Consider the following 23,311-nt stretch of genomic DNA (forward strand, 5'->3'; position numbering starts at 1 on the left):
CATGTTTCATTGTGTTGTCTGTGATTTGTATCTTCGTGTTTCAAAGTATTTTCTGTGATTTGCATCTTCATATCATGTGCATGCTTGTTTCTAACAACTGCTTGCTTAACTTCTAAGAGACCTCTTCTGAGGTTTAACATCATAGACGAGGTATATGTCCTATATTACAGCCATAGGTGTTGTTTTCAAGTGCAAAAGTCATACTTCGAGGAGTATCCATGGGCTTTTAAAACCAATGCCTTAATTTTCCGGATGTAAACTAGACATTAGACTGAGAGGGCCTAAGTTCTATGTTCACTTTTGCATTATGTCATTTTGTATTATGTCCATTTTAACATTAAGGGGTCAACAGAACATTAAAAATGACTAATGTCTTCAAGACCGTCTGCATTTGTTATAAGTGAGTATAAAATTTTGACTTTCAAAACAATCAACATGTCTGCAAATATTATTTGTTGTTTTTTATATTTATTCTTTTTTTCTTATTTGATTTTCGTATATTCATGTTATCCTGTCTGATCTTATCTTATACAATTGTTATAATTCAAAATCGTAAACACACATACTTTATCATAGATCACGGTTTATTAGATTTTAAATTTAGCTCTTCAAAATTAATTACAGTATTTCGGCGGTGTTTATCAAGCCCTTTAAATTAATCGCTTTATCAAAATAAAAGGTATCATATTGCACGTATTGTCCGTTTTTACGGTTTTTTTTTTCTTCTTTTCACAAATAAATCTACGATTAGAATAAGTTTCAAAAAGAATTTAGGGTTTAAACTGTTGAAATGTTTTCATCCCAAACTTAGTAAGTAAGTATTATACAACATAAATAACAGTAAATATGATCGCATTATTCTTCCAGTTTAATAAACTCTTAAAGGCGTTCAATCTCAAGTGTAACACTTGATGTAATTGTAGCTGTAGATTGGGATCTAAAACTATTCGGTTCAAAAACACCTAAAGTGCTTATGTTGTATTGTTACTTGTCTTGCCGACTCAAAATAACATTTGTCTTATCTTATCACATTCATACCTGGATATAATACGCGTAGTTTACGTCAAAGGTTTCCTGTGCTGTTCATTATCTATGAGTCCTCTAGTCCTATATTTACATTGAAGCAAGTGTATATCAGGATTTGAATCGCATGCAGTAAAGCGCTCCGAGCGCATGTACTTTTTCTCTAGTATTTTTGTTTGTGGTGTACAGTCTCGTAATTAACCTTCACCCAGCTAAATTTCTAAAATGGACTGGACCATCATTCAATTTGGGTAGTACCATTTGTTATTCGAAGGAATGTTTATTGAAAATTTACTGACTGAATAGCGAACAGTGCAGACCACGTTCAGACTGCAAGGATGTGTAGGCTGATCTTGGTCTGCACTGGACGGAATGGCAGAATAACTTGCCGCCAGTAGGCTAAAGGTTAATCACTTGTTTGAGAGCTTATCTAAGATGGAAATTATTTTAATTTGCACTGTCTTGTCTAACCAAATTTAAATTGAGAAAAAGAAAGGTTGGCATGCCTCAAACGTTTTTTTAACCTCCAGTCACCTTAATATAGTTTACTGATCGTGGCGGTGCCACAGTTTTCAACTTCGTTTTAGTTCGTTTCTAATTATATGCTAAAATGTTGTGTACACTGGATTGTAAACTCGTGCTGTTACTTTCTATAACTCCCACATTTTATGTTTCCTTACTCAAACTTTACACACACTATTAATCCAACTCCTTCCACCACTTATCATTTTTAATGCATTTGATATAATCAATGTTTATCTAAGGGCATTCGTCTACTATATCTTTCCATTTAAATTTCTATCCATGGTTGCCCTACCTTGAAGTGGGTGGCCCCGGTTTTGTTGACACACATTTTGACTTAATTAATTTATGAAACTCGCTTGCAAAGGATCGAATAATTGTTTTCATCAGTTACCCACGGTGTTTAAACGCATGGAAGCGTCCTGGTGCCAACAGAAAGATTTAAACTTGTCTTACGTACGACTTACTATCTCCTACATAGGAGTTAGTATCTCCTACGTAGGACTTAGTATCTCCTACGTAGTACTTTATATCTCCTACGTAGGACATAGTATCTCCTACGTAGGACATAGTATCTCCTACTTAGGACATATTAAGTACTACGTAGGAGTAAGTATCTCCTACGTAGGACTTAGTATCTCCTACGTAGGAGTTAGTATCTCCTACGTAGGACTTAGTATCTCCTACGTAGGACATAGTATCTCCTACGTACGACATAGTATCTCCCACGTAGGACATATTAAGTACTACGTAGGAGTAAGTATCTCCTACGTAGGAGTAAGTATCTCCTACGTAGGAGTAAGTATCTCCTACGTAGGAGTTAGTATCTCCTACGTAGGAGTTAGTATCTTCTACGTAGGACTTAGTATCTCTTACGTAGGACTTAGTATCTCCTACGTAGGACTTAGTATCTCCTACGTAGGAGTTAGTTACTCGTACGTATGTCAATAACTAAAAGACTTTCAGGCATGCGCAGTGGAACAATATATTCGTGTGTACTATTATTTAGTAAGGAAACGTGTGTAATTTAAAACTACACGGCATGGATGACTTTATAAAAACATAGTCTGCATCTGGTATGATCTATTGTGAAATATTACTTTGTCTTGAAAAAATAAATGGGTTTAAAAATTCTTTACGAAGCCTTAAACTATGGAAGCGTCTTGATGCCAGTAGAGATTTAAATTTGTCTTACGTACGACTTACTATCTCCTACGTAGGACATAGTATTTCTCCTACGTGGGACTTAGTATCTCCTACGTAGGAGTTAGTATCTCCTTTGTAGGACATAATATCTCCTACGTAGGACATACTATCTCCTACGTAGGAGTTACTATCTCTTACGTAGGAGTTAGTATTTCGCACGTAGGACATAGTATCTCCTGCGTAGGACTTAGTATCTCCTATGTAGGTGTTAGTATCTCCTACGTAGGACATAATATATCTTACCAACTTAACAAGGACTTGGAAGCTCCTACGTAGGACTTAGTATCGCCTACGTAGGAGTTAGTACCTCCTACGTAGAACATAGTATCTCCTACGTAGGAGTTAGTATCTCCTACGTAATAGTTAGTATCTCCTACGTAGGACTTATTCCTATGGCTTGAGTAATATATTTGACGATTTTGAACAGTTTTTTGCGAGGTTCTAGAGAATATCTCGCGAAAGTGATGGGAGTTTAGGAGAAAGCTATATTCTTAAAAAAAACTTTCTCTTGTCTGTGACTGAGAGCTATGGAAGCGTCCTGGTGCCAGCAAAGAGATTTAAATTTGCCTTACGTACGACTTACTATCTCCTACGTAGGAGTTAGTATCTCCTACGTAGGACTTAGTATCTCCTACGTAGGACTTACTATCTCCTCCGTAGGAGATATTATGTCCTACATAGGAGATACTAACTCCTACGTAGGAGATACTATGTCCTACGTAGGAGATACTAAGTCCTACGTAGGAGATACTATGTCCTACATAGGAGATACTAACTCTAACGTAGTACTTAATATGTCCTACGTAGGAGATAGTATGTCCTACGTAGGAGATACTATGTCCTACGTAGGACTTAATATCTTCTACGTAGGAGATAGTAAATCTTACGTAGGAGATAGTAAGTCGTACGTAAGACAAATTTAAATCTCTCTACTGGCACCAAGACGCTTCCATACTATTGCGATATTTCAATGGGAAATGAAACTTAACCAAAAACATAATGAAATATTAATATTTCATTTTAAACTTTTAATTCTGTTTCTCTTCATGGTAGTTTTGCACGCTAGATAATCAGGGGAAGTTACTGCGTAGTATCATTTATCAGTATAGATAAAATAAAACCAGGATCATTCGGCGTACGGAAATGAAATTATTTTCACAATTAATGGCAACCCGTGAGTACATTTTTTTAAAGATTTCTGTGCTTTACAAATACACCTTTTCTCTATGAAAACTTGATTGAAGTCCAAGTTTTTCAATTCAGTTTCAAACTATAAAGCACACGGCCCAATTTTCATTATTTGCCGAATTTTTTGGTATATTCTGAAGATTTAATAAATGAGGGTTTAACAAAATTTTACAATGTGAAAAAATAATGATACAAACGTGCAGAGCTACCTTAAAACGTATACGTTAAACAATGTTGTAAATCAATTTGCTCTGGGCGCATTCAATTGTTAGATAACTTGACGACAACATATACCCTCCAGCAAACCTTTCTTAGAAAGAAATCAGCTTTACATCTAAAGCCTTTAGTTCACATGATGAAAGATTAGTTTTTGAGACGGCGCGTCCTGGTGCGAAGTTTGCTAAATGTGAATAGCACTGACGTATTGAATCAAAAGACATTTCACCTCAGTTCCTTGTAAAGCTCTATTGAATTGCTGTTTAGATTATTAGCTTTTTAATCATGTTTAAACACTTTTAGAAAAAGGAATAATAACGATTTAATGCGTTTTAAAATACAATGTATTCTAATCATATAAGTTGCACGTAATACTTAACAGTCGTTTAAAAAAAACAGAAAAAAGAGTTGAATTTTGTTTCATTTACTTAAAACTGTTAAAAGAATGATACTTTTTAAATGTACAGTTTTTCTTGTGCGACAGTCCTCCTACGTCTGACATTTAAATGGTTTTATACTGAAGAAATTATTGTACCTGATTCATAAAATACTGATTTTAGAGTATCTTAATTATGATTTACCATGTTTTATAATGGAAAACGAAGATCCAAAGTGCACAATAGAGTATTTTAATTCTGATTTTCTATTGTCTTTCAATGGAGCAAAGAGATGCATACTGCTTCTGCAAGTATATTTGTCCCAAAGCACAAGCGCGGAAATCTAGTTGATTCTAAAACACATTACTTCTATTTACTTTTAATTTTGAATATATTTTATATTTACCTTGATCATATTATCCATATTAATAACAAATGAAGCTCCAACTCTGGCACGAATGACGTTAGACGAGGCTTTTATACTTATGAATCAGGAAGAGAAAATAACTGGTTGTTACGTATTTAAAATGTATATAAATGAATTATCAATACATAAATTAACTGGCACTGACACCCTTAAAAAGAGTTTAAGGTAAAATTTCAATCTTGCTCGATTATGTGATGATAATGCTGTTGTTGTTGTTTTGTTTTTGAAAATGATGATGATGATGATGATGATGATGATGATGTTTGCGGCATTGATTCTTATAAATTACGCAAACAGAGATTGCAGAGCTAGCTCTTTAACTTGTATTAAAATTCAATACTTATTACAAATTCAACAGAATCATTTAATGGTGAGAAAAATTAAACTACAGTTGTATTAATTTCAATTTTTTTCAAGCATACATTAATTTTACTGGTGCAGAAAGCTATGATAAAAAGAGCACGTGTTCAAAACTGAAATGATTAAATTCTGCAATAGATAATGCGTAAGATCATAAATATTTTAAATTAATTTGATCAACATTTCGACTTGGAACAGTGTCAATGATATACTAATTTGAAGGACCAAATCATTCAATTAAAAGACAATGCAAATAAAGATTATATGACAATAACATCAATCGGTTAAACCAACGGTTACAGTAAGTATGGCATAAACAATTAAATACTTATAGCTCTCTGCTAAAATACATTTACAAATTTTATAACTGGGAGTATATAGTATAGAGACACTAACGTGAAATATACAGTCGCGTTTGGTCTGCTGTTAGTTGGTATACATTCTTTCATACGTAATTATCGCATGTATGCCTTAAAAATAAACTGCACAAAACACAAAATTCGTGTCTGTAAACCTATGTAAAGATTGATAATGCCTATTAATCTTATTATTTATGACAATTTCATCTTTCGTTAATATTGTGTGTTTTGTTTTCTTCTTCTTTTTTGCAAGTGATGCTAAAAAGACTACATTGATACACCACACCTTTGATATTCAACCATTTACAGTTGGAAACTAAGAAATCGTCATGCTTAATTGTTCATACTCATTGTGAATATTGTTTGTAAGGTATGTATCTTCATGTTCAATTGTATTGTCTGTGATTTTTATATTCATGTTTCATTGTATTGTCTGTCATTTGTATCTTCATGTTTCATCGTATTTTCTATGATTCCTATCTTCATGTTTCAAGGTATCGCCTGTGATTTGTATCTTCATGTTCCATTGTATTGTCTGTGATTTGTATCTTCATGTTTCATTGTATTGCCTGTGATTTGTGTCTACATGTTTCATTGTATTGTCTGTGACTTGCATCTTCATGTTTCATTGTATTGTCTGTGATTTGTATCTTCATGTTTCTTTGTTTTGTCTGTGATTTGTAACTTCATGTTTCATTGTATTTTCTGTGATTTGTATCTTCATGTTTCATTGTACTGTCTGTGATTTGTATCTTCACGTTTCATTGTATTGTCTGTGATTTGAATCTTCATGTCTTCATGTTTCATCGTATTATCTGTGATTTGTTTCTTCACGTTTCATTGTATTGTCTGTGATTTGAATCTTCATGTCTTCATGTTTCATTGTATTGTCTGTGATTTGTATCTTCATGTTTCACAGTATTTTCTATAATTTTTATCTTCATGTTCCATAGTATTGTCTGTGACTTGTATCTTCACGTTTCATTGTATTGTCTGTGATTTGTATCTTCATGTTTCATTGTATTGTCTGTGGTTTGTGTCTTCATGATTCATTGTATTGTCTGTAATTTGCATCTTCATGTTTCATTGTATTGTCTGTAAATTGTACCTGCATGTTTCATTGTATGTAAATTGTACCTGCATGTTTCATTGTATTGTGTCTGATTTGTATCTTCATGTTTCATTGTATTGTCTGTGATTTGTATATTCACGTTTCATTGTATTGTCTGTGCTTTGTATCTTCATGTGTCATTGTATTGTCTGTGATTTGCATCTTCCTGTCTTTATGTTTCATTGTATCGTCTGTGATTTGTATCTTCATGTTTCATAGTATCGTCTGTGATTTGTATCTTCATGTTTCATCGTATTGTCTGTGATTTGTATCTTCAAGATTCACTGTATTGTCTGCGATTTGTATCTTCGTGTTTCATTGTATAGTCTGTGATATGTATCTTCATTGTTCAAAGTATTGTCTGTGATTTGTATATTCATGTTCGTATTTCAAAGAATTCTCTGCGATTTGTATATTCATGTTTCATTGTGTTGACTGTGATTTGTATCTTCATGTTTCATAGTATTGTCTGTGATTTGAATATTCATGTTCGTATTTCAAAGAATTCTCTGCGATTTGTATATTCCTGTTTCATTGTGTTGACTGTGATTTCTATCTTCGTGTTTCAAAGTATTGTCTGTAATTTGTATATTCATGATCGTGTTTCAAAGTATTGTCTGCGATTTGTATCTTCGTGTTTCATTGTATTGTCTGTAATTAGTATCTTCACGTTACGTTGTATTTTCTGTGATTTGTATATTCAAGTTTCATTGTATTGTCTGTGATTTGCATATTCATGTTTCATTATATTGTCTGTGATTTGTATCTTCATCTTTCATTGTATTGTCTGTGATTTGTATCTTCATGTTTCATAGTATTGTCTGTGATTTGTATCTTCATGTTTCATAGTATTGTCTGTGATTTGTATCTTCATGTTTCTTTGTATTGTCTGTGATTTGTATCTTCATGTTTCATAGTATTGTCTGTGATTTGTATCTTCATGTTTCATTGTGTTGTCTGTGATTTGTATCTTTATGTTTCATTGTATTATCTGTGATTTGTATCTTCATGTTTCAATCTGTTGTCTGTGATTTATGTGTATATTTTTCATTGTATTGTCTGTAATTTGTGTCTTCCTGTTACATTATATTGTCTGTGATTTGTGTCTCATACTTCGTTCTATTGTATGTGATTTGTATCTTCATATTTCACAGTATTGTCTACGATTTGTATGTTCATGTTTTATTGTATTGTTTCATTGCATTGTCTGTGATTTGTATATTCATGTTTCATTGTTTTGTCTGTGATTTGTATTTTCATGTTTTAAAGTATTGTCTGTGATTTGTATCTTCATGTTTAATAGCATTCTCTGTGATTTGTATCTTCATTTGTCATAGTATTGTCTGTTATTTGTATCTTCATGTTTCATTGTATTGTCTGTGATTTGTATTTTCATGTTACATTGTATTGTTTACGATTTGTATCTTCACGTTTCATTGTATTATCTGTAATTGTATCTTCATGTTTCATTGTATTTACTGTGATTTGTATCTTCACGTTACATTGCATTGTCTCTAATTTGTAACCTCATGTTTCATTGTATTGTCTGTGAATTGTGTATTCATGTTTCATTGTATTGTCTGTAATTTGCATCTTCATGTTTCATTGTGTTGTCTGTGATTTGTATCTTCATGTTTCATTGTATTTACTGTGATTTGTATCTTCACGTTTCATTGCATTGTCTCTAATTTGTATCTTCAAGTTTCATTGTATTGTCTGTGAATTATGTATTCATGTTTCATTGTATTGTCTGTAATTTGCATTTTCATGCTTCATTTTATTCTCTGTGATTTGTATCTTCATGTTTCATTGTATTGTCTGTGATTTGTAGCTTTGTGTTTCATAGTATTGTCTGGTATTTGTATATTCATATTCGTTTTTCAAAGTATTTTCTGTGATTTGTATTTTCGTGTTTCATAATATTGTCTGTGATTTGTATCTTCATGTTTCATTGTGTTGTCTGTGATTTGTGTCTTTATGTTTCATTGTATTGTCTGTGATTTGTATCTTTGTGTTTCATAGTATTGTCTCAGATTTGTATATTCATCTTCTTGTTTCAAAGTATTGTCTGCGATTTGTATCTTCATGTTTCATTATATTGTCTGTGATTTGTATCTTCGTGTTTCAAAGTATTGTCTGTGATTTGCATCTTCATATCATGTGCGTGTTTGTTTCAACAACTACTTGCTTATCTTCTAAGAGACCTCATCTGAGGTTTAAAATCATAGACGAGGTATATGTCCTATATTACAGCCATAGGTGTGGTTTTCAAGTGCAAAAATCATACTTCGAGGAGTATCCATGGGCTTTTAAAACCAATGCCTTAGTTTTCCAGATGTAAGATAGACATTAGACTGAGAGGGCCTAAGTTCACTTTTGCATTATGTCATTTTGTATTATGTCCATTTTAACATTAAGGGGTCAACAGAACATTAAAAATGACTAATGTCTTCAAGACCGTCTGTATTTGTTATAAGCGAGTATAAAATTTTGACTTTCAAAACAATCAACATGTCGGCAAAGATTATTTGTTGTTTTTTATATTTATTTTTTTTTTTTTTGGGGTTGTTTTTTTTTCTTTTTCATTTTTTTTCTTACTTATTTGATTTTCGTATATTCATGGTATCCTGTCTGATCTTATCTTATACAATTATGATAATTCAAAATCGTAAACACACATACTTTATCATAGATCACGGTTTATAAGATTTTAATTTAACTCTTCAAAAGTAATTACAGTATTTCGGCGGTGTTTATCAAGCCCTTTAAATTAATCGCTTTATCATGATAAAAGGTATCATATTGCACGTATTGTCCGTTTTTCCAGTTTTTTGTTGTTGTTGTTTTTTTTTTGGGGGGGGGGGTGTGGGGGCGGGGTTCGTTTTTTTTTTTTTCACGAGTAAATCTATGATTAGAATAAGTTTCAAAAATTTAGGGTTTAAACTGTTGAAATGTTTTCATGTTTTTATCCCAAACTTAGTAAGTAAGTATTATACAACATAAATGACAGTAAATATGATCGCATTGTTCTTCTGGTTTAATTAACTCTTAAAGACTTTAGATCGCAACTGTAACACTTGATATAATTGTAGCTGTAGATTGGGATCTAAAACTATTCGGTTCAAAAGCACCTAGAGTGCTTATGTTGTATTGTTACTTGTCTTGCCGACTCAAAATAACATTTGTCTTATCTTATCTTATCTTATCTTATCACATTCATACCTGAATATAATACGCGTAGTTTACGTCAAAGGTTTCCTGTGCTGTTCATTATCTATGAGTCCTATAGTCCTATATTTACAATGAAGCAAGTGTATATCAGGATTTGAATCGCATGCAGTAAAGCGCTCTGGGTGCATGTACTTTTTCTCTAGTAGTTTTGTTCATGGTGTACAGTCTCGTAATTAATCTTCAATCACCCAGCTAAATTTCTAAAATGGACTGGACCATCATTCAATTTGGGTAGTACCATTTGTTATTCGAAGGAATGTTTATTAAAAATTTAATGACTGAATAACGAACAGTGCAGATCATGATCAGACGGAAATGATGTGTAGGCTGATCCTGGTCTGCACTGGACGGAAAGCAGAATCATTGGCTGCCCCCCAGTAGGCTGAAAGTTAATCACTAGTTTAGGAGCTTATCAAAGATGGAAATTATTTCATTTGGGACTGTCGTGTCTAACCAGATGAAAATTGAGAAAAAGAAAGGTTTTCATGCCTCAAGCGTTTTTAAATCTCCAGTCACCTTGATATAGTTTACTGATCGTGGCGGTGCCACAGTTTTCAACTTGTTTTTAGTTCGTTTCTAATTATATGCTAATATGTTGTGTACACTGGATTGTAAACTCGTGGTGTTACTTCTTATACCTCCCACATTTTATGTTTAATTGCTCAAACTGTACACACACTATTAATCCAACTCATTCCATCACATGTATGGGTCTGTCATTTTTAATATATTTGATATAATCAACGTATATATAAAACCATTCGTATTCTATATCTTTCCATTTAAATTTCTATCCATGGTTGCCCTACCTTGAGATGTGTGACCCCGGCTTTGTTGACAGTAACAGACACATTTTGACTTTAATTAATTTACGAAACTCGCTTGCAAAGGATCGATTCTCATCAATTACCCACGGTGTTTAAATGATTTTGATATCAGTATAATGGTTTTTTTTTTACGTAACGATATTTTTAATGGGAAATGAAACTTAAACTAAAACATGATGAAATATTTAATTTAGAATTTCAAATTTGTTTCTGTTTAAGGCAGTTTTGCCCGCTGGATTATCGGGAAATTAAGGCGAAATGTCATTTATCCCGGTAGCGTTATATAAAATAAAACTAGGATTATTCGGCCTAAGGAAATGAAATTATTTTAAGAATTAATGGCAACCCGTGAGTAAATTTATTTTAAAGGCTTCTGTAATTTTCAAATACACTCAACTTGCTTGAAGTCCAAATTTCAAATTTTTAATTCAGTCAAGTAAACTATAAAGCACACGGCACAATTTTCATTATTTGCCGCATTTTCTTAATATATTCTTACGTTTTGATAAATCGGGGTTTAACAAAATTTTACAATGTAGAAAAAGAATTTGATACAAACGTGCAAAACTGCCTTAAAACTTATACGTTAAACAATATTGTAAATCAGTTTGCTCTGTGTGTACTTAATTGTTAGATAACATGACGAAAACATATACCACGAGCAAAATTATGATTTGTATTTGAGATGGCGTGTCCTGGTGTGAATTTTGCTAATGTGAATAGCACTGATGTCTTGAATTAAAAGACATTTTCTCCTAAGTTTCTTGTTAAGCTCTATTGAACTGCTGTTTAGATTTTTAGCTTTTTTCTCCTCTTCAAACACTTTTAGAAAAAGGAATAATAATGATTTAATGGGTTTTAAAATATTCTAATTATCCAAGTTGCACATAATACACAAAAGTCGTTTAGAAAAGCATAAAAGGGTTTAATTTTGTTTTATTGACTTAAAACTGTTTACGGAATAAAGTTTATAAATGTATAGTTTTTCTCGTGCAAAACAAATCAAATAACACTCCTGATAGTCTGACACTTAAATGTTTTTATGCTGAAGAAAGTATGAATAGAGGATATTACTTGAATGTCTTTTCATATTCAATTTATTAAACGGGTTGAATAAAATGATAAAATGCGAGGCTCTGTCGATCATTTTACCAATTATTGTCAACGAGTTTAATAAATTCAATGTGGAAAGTCACAAATATAATATTCTTTTTTATCACAAGTTAGCTTTTCCTATTGAAACCTCAAAAATCTACATTCCTTTACTATAAAAACAAGTCAATTTGACCAACATTTCCTATACTAAAATCGACGTCAACGTCAAAGCTTTATTACTCTAGTGCATTATTATTTTATTTAATAGCTTTATAACGATCCCGCGACGTCAAACATGTGATAATACCTTATTTATGAAATACTGATTTATGCTTCTTTTTGATAGCCATAAGGTAAAAACATTTATGATATTCAAAGTTTCATAGTAGAGCAAGAGGATCAATAAAGCTTCATACTGTATTTCAATTAGGATTTTCAATGTTTTAAAATAGAGCAAGGAGATCCGTAGTGCAACATATAAAATTTTATTTATGATTTTCCATGTTTTATATTTGAGTAAGAAGATCCAGTAGTATTTTAATAATCGTGATTTTCAATGTTTTGTAATGGAGCAAGAAAAACGGTAGTGCACCATAGAGTATTTTAATTATGATTTTCCATGTTTTATAGTTCAGTTAGAAGATCCAGTAGTATTTTCATTATCGTGATTTTCAATGTTTTATAAAAAAGCAAGAGATCCGTAGTGTACCATAGGATATTTTAATTATGATTTTCCATGTTTTGTATTTGAGTAAGAAGATCCAGTAGTATTTTCATTATCGGGATTTTCAATGTTTTATAATAAAGCAAGAGATCCGTAGTGTACCATAGGGTATTTTAATTATGATTTTTCATGTTTTGTATTTGAGTAAGAAGATCCATTAGTATTTTCATTATCGTGATTTTCAGCAATCTTTTATAATAAAGCAAGAGATCCGTAGTGTACCATAGAGTATTTTAATTATGATTTTCCATGTTTTATATTTTAGTAAGAAGATCCAGTAGTATTTTCATTATCGTGATTTTCTATGTTTTATAATAAAGCAAGAGATCTGTAGTGTACCATAGGGTATTTTAATTATGATTTTCCATGTTTTATCATGTTTATAATGGAGCAAGAAGGTCCGTGGTGCACCATAGACTATTCTAATTATAATTTTCTATGCTTTTCAGTGGAGCAAGGAGATTCATAGTACTGCAAGTATTTTTGCCTCCAAAGCACAGGCGCGAAAATCTAGTTGAACCTCGAAAACATCAAATAACTAGTAACTTCTTTCTTACGACTATTTTCTTCTGATACCGAATAAATATAATTTACTTTTAAGGAAACATTATAAATTAAATTTTATATTTACCTTGAGTATATTATCCCTATCAGTACCTACTGAAGCTCCAAAACTCGCACGAATGACGTTAGACGAGGCTTTTATACCTGTGAATCAGGAAGAGAAAATAGCTAGTTGTTATGTATTGTAAAATGTATTTAAATATTAAATTATCAATACTTAAATTAACTTGTACGGACATACATTAAAATTTGAGTTGCAGGTAAAATTTCAGCCCAGCTTAATTATGTGATAATGATGCAGCTGTTATTGTTGTTGTTGATAAGAATGATGATGATGATGATGATGGTAATGGTGATGATGATGATGATAATAGTGATGATGATTATGATGATGATGATGATGATGATATTTGTAGCGTTGATTCTTATAAGTTACGCATACAGAGATTGCAGAGCTGGCTCTTTAACTTTTATCAAAATTCAATAATTATTACAAATTCAAAAGAAACATTTAATGGTGAGAAAAGTTATACTACGGTTGTATAAATTTCTCTCTCTATATATATTTTTTCAAGCATACATTAATTTTTACTGGTGCAGAAAGCTATGAAAAAAGACTACGTGTTCAAAAAAGAAATGATTAAATTCTACAATAAATTATGCGTAAGATCATAAATATTTCAAATCAATTTGATCAACATTTCAACGTGGAACAGTGTCAATGAGATATTAATTTGAAAGACCAAATCATTCATTTAAAAGACAATGCAAATAAAGATTATATGACGATAACATCAATCGGTTATAAATAAGAAGGTGCAAACTGAAGGGTTAAAAGAAACAAAGTGGCATATAATAGGACTGGCAGAATATTAAACATAAATTTTTGACATGTATGAATGAACATTTTCTCAAAATAAAAAAGATAGTTTACACCAAAACAACTAAAATCAGATATCAAGGATTTTGGTCACAAAATTCATCAACTTTAAGTACTTCGAAGCTATTGACATGTACTGAACCTCAACATTCGCAAAATCAAGTCGCGAAATTAAATGACAAATTGACAAATCAACAATCTCTAATAACTGTTTACAAAGTATTTTGATGGTATAATAAACGTGGAGAAACAAAAATATTCGTTAACGTTCTAATCTGGTTAACGTAGGTCAGATTACTCACACAATAAAAATTTACATATGAACGTCGTCATAGTGAGAAATAATCTATATATATATGACAAGTTTGTGTTAATTGTATTTACTAACAAAAAATGAAAAAAAAAAGTTTACATAATGTTATCGAACTAAAACTGTTTATACTTTTTTCTATCTGAAAAAAACCCAACATGATATGAATATTTAATAATGTCAAAACCACCCCTGCAAATATAGTAACAGTGGTAGAAGATTCCACATCGTAACAATCACAAATCGTTGAAATGTCTGGCATAATTATGCACTGACTACAATATTCTTTAAAACCGATTTGCACGGGAATTTCTTGAGGACGCTCGGTTACTCTGAAAAACGAATGAAAACATTAACAAGTAAAATATATGAATAATAGTTGAGATCATATGATGAATGGTAAAGTTTGAAATCATACATCTATTTTCGAAAAAACATAGAAGTACACGTCCAAAAATGCAAAGAATTTGCAGCTCTTAATACTGTCAGATGATGTATTCTAAGATATATCGACAAGTTAAACGGCTTTATAACCAAGCGCTTTAATACCATTCTATCCGGCAATTACAGGAAATCATGACAGAACACGTTAAGTAGTGTGTTGCACGTCTGTCTTTTCATTCTATGTATGAATTCCTTTTTTTTTTGTTTATTTATTTATTTACAAATGTATTCATTCATTCATTCATTTTAAGTATTTTTGATAATTCATTTCTATAATAGTTTTTCACATTATAAAACATTTTCTATAGCACATCAACAATTTCATATTCTTCTGAGTTCCTTATGCATCAATTGCAAGTCTTTGCTACCTCGAACATTTAGATAAGTTCTTTATCACACCAGTGCTCCGAAATAACAGGAAATTATAAATGAAGCAATTTATAGAATTCTTAAATGAGAACAAAACTAAAATATGTCATGAAATATATCATTCCTTTCTTTTGATTTCAAAATGTATAACTGCATAATATATATTTTTGAGAATATTTCTATACAATCTAAAGTAATGCATCCTGACAAAGATTGTTCTTATTGCAGATGAAATAGGAATTCTTTTGTCAAAATAAAATATTTGACCTGATTTGTTGAGTATGATTTTATCATGACCTTAGCCACCAAATGCACATGCATAATCGACGTACACATAAATTATGATAAGAAACAATCCGTTTTGAAGTTCCGATGCATTTGTTTGATTGACTCTTAAAGCAAAACAATAATTCCGCAGCAATGACTGAATTAAAATGGGGAATATATCTGACATCTAAAACAATAAGAATAGTATAAAGGACTTGCTATGTTAACTTATCTACTTAAAACAAATTTCTAAAGTTTTTATCTATATGGTGTACCAATAATGGGAGAGGTGACGGGACGGGACAATGTCATTTAGGTATCGCCCCCTTCCCCAAACAAAGTCTTTTTCGTGATCACAATACCAAAAGAAATAATAATATTGCCAGTACGGGAACGGAGATATTTTTCCCGCTTGTATTTACAGAAGGTATTGCGTTCATAAGTAAATTAGATCCAATTGTTGGAAATCTTGTTGTCGCATTCACACCATTATCTGGAATGATTTGTAGGTAACTGATAACAAATGATAAATGTGACATTTTCTCCAAAGAATTTTGCATACTGTTTCAATTTCTTCCATATATTTTCCTTTGCTGTTGCACTTTAGAATGAATTTAATTTTGAAAACCTTTCCTCGAATCGAATCAGCTTCAGAAGGTCAAATTTGTAAAATTGCGCATTGCACAGACGCCACAGGTTTTAATTCATTGAGGTGTACATTACACATTCTTTAAAAAATCGATATAGTACCTGTTCAATTCAGACATGACGCGCATCAGAAAAAAAAAAACACAGACTAGAGCTATTAGTTTGTGACAATATTTGCTTATAGGACACGACAGAATGAAAACCAAATCATGTTTCCTCTGATAAGCATGCATGTAAACTGCATAGTTAAACTTGAGTTTACTGAAATACTGTTGAAAAACGGCGTTAAACCCAAAACAAACAAACAAATAAACTTGAGTTTAGGCTATAACCTTCAAAAAATGTAACAAAAGTAATTCGGACACAATTTATTTCTGTATTTGGTACTAAAAGTATACAACATGGTGTAAAATTTTAGAACGATTAGAACTAAGCCTGACATGTCATAATCTTTGTATAGGTTTTGATAAAGAAATTCTTAAGCCCACTGGGACTGTACGCTTTAGAAGTTGTCATCTGGCCTGTTTCGCCAAGTGCCTTTATAAACTGAAGGCATAACATATGTGCATTTTCTTCTCTAGGTTTTATGTTCTATGTATTATTTCAAGAGCTGTTTCGTATCTTACATATTTTGTCTTCAGCGGACCGAATTCATGTACAGGATTCACCTGGTGGGGATATTAAACATTGTCCGATAACAATGCAACATGATTGGAGGTAAAAGGGGGTGGGGAGAGAGATAGAAAGCATTCGCGCCAGTATCCAGTGTAAGTCCCACCTATGCGTCTTCCGTTTAAAAGCCGTGCTCCTCAATGTGTTAGTGGTCAATTTGTTTTACTTTGTCAATGTTTTCATGTATACATATCCATCTTTTACACAAACAAACTAGTTTTGGAGTTTTGTTTAAAAGGCGGCATACTCGGAGCGTAGTTTTTACTATTATTTATTTTTCACTTTTTTCAACATATCGATACTGACGGATGGGTGAACGGACTGACAAGGTTGCAACAATATGTCCCAATCCTTGCTTTTTTTCGGGGATCATTACAAATTTTGAAGTCACAAAAAGCATCACAGATTTCCTTGATTACAAGTTTAACTGTATGACTGTTTAAATTTTTCAAAGGATAGTACCATTTACGTGAATGATCCAAACCTTCAATTTAAACTATTCAATTTTAGACACTCATTAAATTTTAAAGCAAATATCATAATGCTCATAAACTTAATAGTTGTACGTACGCCATTAAAGGTGAAAATGGTCTTACCCATAACCAATTCCTAAGCAATGCTTCAGTTAGATGGAACCCTCATAATCCTAATGTTTGCTGCATTCTATACATTGTTCCCTGCACAGGAATTTGTTTCAATCTTATGACCACTTTGTATAGTTAGTGATTATCAGTTGTTGCCAATGACCTAGTTACATCAAAATTTTCTCCGAGGTGGAAGCATTGTTCAAAATTTGGTTATATGTAAGATATTGTATTCCATATATTGACCTATAAGTTGCTTGTGATATGTTCTATTTCTTCAGTGATTTAAAAGACCTTTCGAAAATGAATCGTTTAACTTACATTCCAAATACAGTTTGAAGTTACAAAGTTGCAAATACAGTTTCATAACATGTTATGCAAAGTTTACATCAGTACTAGTCTTTTAACGTACCATCGTTCCCTCGGAAATTTCTGTTAAATCCAGATCCTTCATAGTCCCTTCTTGACGGTCTCTGAAATAGTTTTATATTAAACCATTATTTGATCCATAAAGAATGGCTTTCGTGTAGTTTGTCTTTTATTTAGAAAGTTTTAATTATAAAGAATGCGTAATCCCACGATGTATCTAGAGGCTGTATTACTTATAATTTGAATTTTTAAAACAATCTAGAATCTTTGATTTTATGGGCAGAAAAAAAATATATATTCTTGGAATATCCCTATGAATATGGTTGAAACCCTGCAACTGCTATACATTTCATGTTCATAATCGGCTAAACTTTACAGCGGAAATTATCTTTGAACATATTCTCTTATCAATAAATTCAAAATAAGTCTAGTTATGGGGACAACTTTAAAAAAAAAAATATAGAAGACTTATGTAAAATGTTGGCGATAATCGTGCATATAAAAACCAAGTCCAAATAATTTGACGTCAGAACAGATTCTGAGATATTTTTGTGATAGGGCAGAATCCCTCTCTTTACGTCAAAAGTAGTGAAGATCTTTTCTGTGGTGAATATATATTTAGGTAAAAACACGCTCGGACAACATACTTGAACGATGAAATCGTAAAACAAAATTTATTGCTTAAACATAACAGCAAAACACGTTAATAAAGCGTAAACAGTATAAAGTTCCATTTTGGCTACCTTGCCGTACTTGCATGTCCGCCATTACACACGTAGTGCGGTTGGTCGTTATCGATCACGTGGCACAATCGGAGCCATGTAAAATTTGCGTAAACTTCATGGTGCGTTGTATAAAACTGCGACAAAACTTGTGATTTGCCGTTTAGTCACATAAACATCAATTAATTGGAAGGATACAATGGATATTTTTTCCAAGCATCTTAAAATTTCACTTATATTTTTGCATTTTAATAGCTAAAATGCGATTTAAAAATCGCCAAATATCGTTGCGTAGAATTGTCGCAGAAGGCTCAACACAGAGAAGGTTCTCCCCGTGTTGTACGTGGAGGAGAGATATTGACCTGTGCAAAATTTTCACAATATCGTGACTCACGTACAATTAATTGGACTAATAAATAACTAGTGGTAATGACTATATAGATATAAAGGACAATATTTTAAAATCAGCATATATTATTATTATAACATTTAAAATTCCATCACCCTCGAGGACAGTAGCTGTTCTCCCTATTTCTTCTTCTCAGCCTCAGCCTCAGCCTCAGCCTATGTACAGTGACAGCTAATAACGCTGCTACAATCAGAATGAATAATCCAGCAGCTGACAGGCTGATGACCAACTGCCACTTAACTAAAAAAGTATAAGGTAAGTGTGACATGCATTTAACTGAAAATGTGAACATGACACATTTGTTGTAATAATAACTTGTAAATATGTAGATTTCATCAGGGAAACAAATAGTTGTTATATGACCTTAAAATTAGTAAGCGTTTGATAACCGAGCATTCTAGTTGCCATTTGCTTCAACATTTGTAGGCCAGTTCAATCTTTTTTTGTAAAATTCAAATGAATTCTGACTTTGCAAGCCTTACTAATTCTGAAGAGCACTGGTTTGCCAATTATCTTATAGTTTTCTACAAAAGGCTGATTTCTACAACAAAATACGCATCACTGCAAACGCCTTTTATGCGAAAGAAATGTAATAATTTGAAAAAGATTTCTGCATAGGTAATCAATTTGTATAGTCTGTACACTAAGCGTACAACTGCCTTGAACATTCATCTTCTATACATATAAGTGGAAGGTGTTGCCCTGTGTAAAAGAAGTTCTACCGACACAACTAAGACCTTTTTGAATTTCGTACACGTGTACAAATCATACAAATACATTTTAGAGAAACAGGGAAAGTGTAAAATACGTTAGGGTTTCTATATATTGAAAATTATTTTCATAACAAAAAGCTGTTATATAAAATTGTAATACTTTGTTCCAAATCACACCTAATTGCTTGCCATCTACATTTACTCTTAACTGATCTGAATCTTGACTAATGCATTGGGGATACCTTTTTCAAAAATAGATGTTGAGGGCTTTCAAACTATCATAAGTTATAATACATATAATTTGTTGAAACATTTTCATAACTTTCGAAACAGTAATTATTTAAAATATGAATAACTGGAGGCATGTATGTGACAGTAAAGCTCTGTCAACATTATACAGTTAAAACTGACAGATTATAGACATATGTCTGGTCGTCAAAATCGATGTATTGTCACTGAAAAAAAATGTTGTTGTTTTTTCTAAAACTGTTTGTAGCTTGTTATTTGCCAAACACAAATCATTTTCAATGACGGTAATGCTGAAATTGAAAAATATAAGATTTCTGAAAAACAAATTTCAATTGCCTACGTCTGGGCAGATGGTTATTCATGTGAATTGTAATTGATTCTCCTAACCATACCGAAGATTCTCTGTATTTATAACAATGAATCAATATTAATTCTTGTGACTTATTAACAATAGTCAAAATCCGTTTGAATCAATTCATGCAGGTTACATTGACCGCCGAAAAATGCAGAATTGATATATTTATAAGTGGAAATGGCTTTAAACTTTAAAAAAAATTGATCGATTACTTGTACGTTCAAGGTTGCTTACTCACATTGTTTTCAGCTGCATCGTTCAAACTTACCTTTTGACTGACCCTTCTCTGAGCTGAAATAACGGTATGTTAAATTTTAACATAATATAACATTTCAAAGTTATTTAATTACCGGCTAAACATTCTGTTATCAATATCGCAGAGTACGAAAGCCTGTAATTTATTTAAAGAAATACAAACTTCATCATCTATTTCTTTATATAATGAATATAATATATATATTTTGACTGCGTGATACCCTAATAAAACAAAAGAACACAAAAGTTCATCAGGGTAAGACATAATAACTATTATAGTACCTTAAGTGCCATATATTTTGGTTAGGATTTTTATATCACCTGAAAATAATAATCAGACAGACTGACAATAAATGAAACGGTGAAACTGGGATGTATATTTTATATTATTAGAAATAACTTACCTACATACTGGTATATTATCATCTACTTGACATGTATATCCTTCTCCACAACTTTCAACAATCGTGTGAAGAATCTCACATGGCGCCATGTCTTTATATGAATCTATATTAATAATGTATAAAGTATGCACAAGTTAAAGGTTATTAAATGAAATAGTTTTTAACTGTTAAGAATATTAAATATACAGTAAATCATATTGCCACTTTGATACCATACCACTGACTTCAATGTCGCTTGAAGAAATCAAGAAACTAATCACTGCAAATAAAGTCATTCTCCATTTCATGTAATAGGTCCTTGTATTTTGAAGGATGTATGTAGAGCTTAACGTCACCTTTTTGCACCTTTTTGCACTGGTTGGCACTAACGAGAAACAAATAGTCTAATTTCTTTATAACCGTTTGGAAAACAGAAATTTGAAAAAAAAATGTGTTTTTCAATATAACAATATTAAATGTTTTGTTTGACGTAGACCTGCGTAGACAAACAAAATGAACTTTTTAATACTTCGGACAATCTTTTACCTGGACTATTTTCAATACAGTTTAATATTTTATAACGATAGCCTTGTTTGCGAATTCACCTGACGAAGCATTGATTGTCTGTCCATCGAATACAAGTTCAACACCCTTTTGAAGTTCGATGATTGCCTGTACTAATTTGGAAGCAACGTCTTTATCAGCCTTACCATACTGGACAGAATAGTTGGCAATTAAAACGCTACCTACACTATTAGAAAATGATAAAATAGTATGTTAGAGCAAAGCATATAAGCAAAAAGGTGTAAATTTAAGTTTGTTTGAAAATAGAAGTGTAAGCTTAAAATATCTTCAGAACCAAAGTTAGTACAAAGTGTTAGAACGAAATAAGCTAAAATAATAAGAAAAACATGCAGATGAATAGAATTAATGTTCATTGTAACTAGTCCGTCTAGAAATCGTTACATCAGAATAAATTACATGCGGGACTTAATAAGTCACTTAAATATTTAGGTTATTCATAATTATATTCGTATCATTCTCACCTTATATCAGTAATAATTAATTCTAACAGAGCGTCCGTAAATCGTTTAAGAAATGTACGCAGCTGAAAACAAAATAGATTGTCAATATAGGAATATAAACCGTTAGGAGTATTTAAACAAGATGATATATACAGTGTACAAGAATAAGTAAATTACACAAATGACAACAGAAAGGTAATATTATATTACTTAATATATGTAATATATAAATCATCAATGTTCAATTAAATAGTTAGAATCATGTTGAATGAAATTGCACAAGATAACACGAAGCTTCAATAAATCGACAATGAAGTTATTTAAGTAATGAACGTTACGTACTGTTGTCACAAGTTTATTTGCAATGCTGATATATATGCTAGTGACGTCGATGTTAGTTCCAGCAGGAAGATCTGTCTCGAATGTAACAACTACCGCGATCAGAATAGCTGAATCTAAAATTTAAAAATCCTGACTTCTTATATTTTATCCCAATTTTGTCTCAAAAATATAAGCTAAAGTTATGCATTAAAAGTAAAATAAGTGGTACAAGATCATCTGACACAAAATAATTTCCAAAATGATCTATAATTTTAACAATTTATCACTAACAAGATCACGAAGATGAGTATTTAGTATTTTACTTGGAAATAGTTATTATTTGTATAAAATTGTTTAAGGTAGCTAATCACGATTGTGCAACATTCTTTGACAATTTTCAGTTTTAATACCTTCTGTAAGAGATGTGTTTAAGGAACAAAAGGACCAATTACATAGAGCTGGATTCCTGTTGGAAATGTATATTTTACTACTTTTCATGAATTCACCAGTTTTCAATCTATCTTGGTTGCGCAACCGAGACAGACAAAAGAGAGTAGTCATAATTTAATAAATTTGAAAATCCGATTCATATTGACAAAATATGTACTTGCCAATGCAAAGCATTGACAACTCTAATACGATAGTGCTTATAATAATACTTTTCCGTAGGCAAAATACGTTTATCTTATCTATACTTATGCTGAAAAATATATCATCTCGGTTGGGCAATCAGTATAGGAAAACCAAATTTTTAAAATACTTCCAGTGAAAATCTGACGTGTATTAAGTACTCAGTGAACATAAATAGATGTAAATGATCAGGCGATTATGTTTTGAATAAATCCAGTCGTTGACCAACATCTGATTCACCACTTTTACATACACTGTTTTTAGATTTTTTATCATTTTTATCATAGAAAACAAGGATAATATACAACATTCAAAATCACGTTCCGAGAACGCAATGTTAAAAACCACAACACACGCACCAACAAACGCACTCTAACTCAACACACAGACAAAGCATACAAATAAAGGAACTTAGAGGGACACCATCTTTGAATGGGCACTACGAAATTTACACCATTAAAGGGTGCGCGCACTCT

The 23,311-nt window shown here is 31.7% G+C and overlaps 3 protein-coding genes across 9 annotated transcripts in view; all 3 read right to left on the reverse strand.

The window, feature by feature from the left end:
* The window catches only part of LOC128550914 (scavenger receptor cysteine-rich type 1 protein M130-like), a 91,383-nt gene extending 81,706 nt beyond the window's left edge, over positions 1–9,677 (reverse strand). The window contains exon 1 of the mRNA XM_053530968.1: positions 4,939–9,677. The gene's annotated coding sequence lies outside the window, so the exon portion shown is untranslated. The remainder of the gene's footprint in view (positions 1–4,938) is intronic.
* Positions 1–13,376, reverse strand: part of LOC123542089 (uncharacterized) — a 226,890-nt gene extending 213,514 nt beyond the window's left edge. For all 5 annotated transcript variants that reach the window (XR_008368553.1, XM_053530951.1, XM_053530953.1 and 2 more), the window contains exon 1: positions 13,298–13,376. The gene's annotated coding sequence lies outside the window, so the exon portion shown is untranslated. The remainder of the gene's footprint in view (positions 1–13,297) is intronic.
* LOC123542087 (uncharacterized) overlaps positions 1–23,311 on the reverse strand; it is a 166,002-nt gene that overhangs the window by 68,766 nt on the left and 73,925 nt on the right. Inside the window, exons 59-66 of one of the 3 annotated variants that reach the window (XR_008368554.1) lie at positions 22,227–22,339; positions 21,906–21,967; positions 21,465–21,610; positions 20,881–20,983; positions 20,490–20,512; positions 19,000–19,144; positions 17,817–17,877; positions 14,253–14,752 (exon numbers count right to left, since the gene is read on the reverse strand). Coding sequence is in view for 1 of the 3 variants with exons in the window: in XM_053530955.1 (XP_053386930.1) it covers positions 14,708–14,752; positions 17,817–17,877; positions 19,000–19,144; positions 20,490–20,512; positions 20,881–20,983; positions 21,465–21,610; positions 21,906–21,967; positions 22,227–22,339 (698 nt within the window). In the remaining 2 variants the exon portion in view is untranslated. Of the gene's footprint in view, positions 1–14,040; positions 14,753–17,816; positions 17,878–18,999; positions 19,145–20,489; positions 20,513–20,880; positions 20,984–21,464; positions 21,611–21,905; positions 21,968–22,226; positions 22,340–23,311 lie in introns of those variants that run through there. The other 2 variants (XM_053530955.1, XR_008368555.1) reach the window with 2 other exon arrangements.

The sequence above is a fragment of the Mercenaria mercenaria genome, chromosome 19 (assembly GCF_021730395.1).
Source record: "Mercenaria mercenaria strain notata chromosome 19, MADL_Memer_1, whole genome shotgun sequence".
NCBI lineage: Eukaryota > Metazoa > Mollusca > Bivalvia > Venerida > Veneridae > Mercenaria > Mercenaria mercenaria.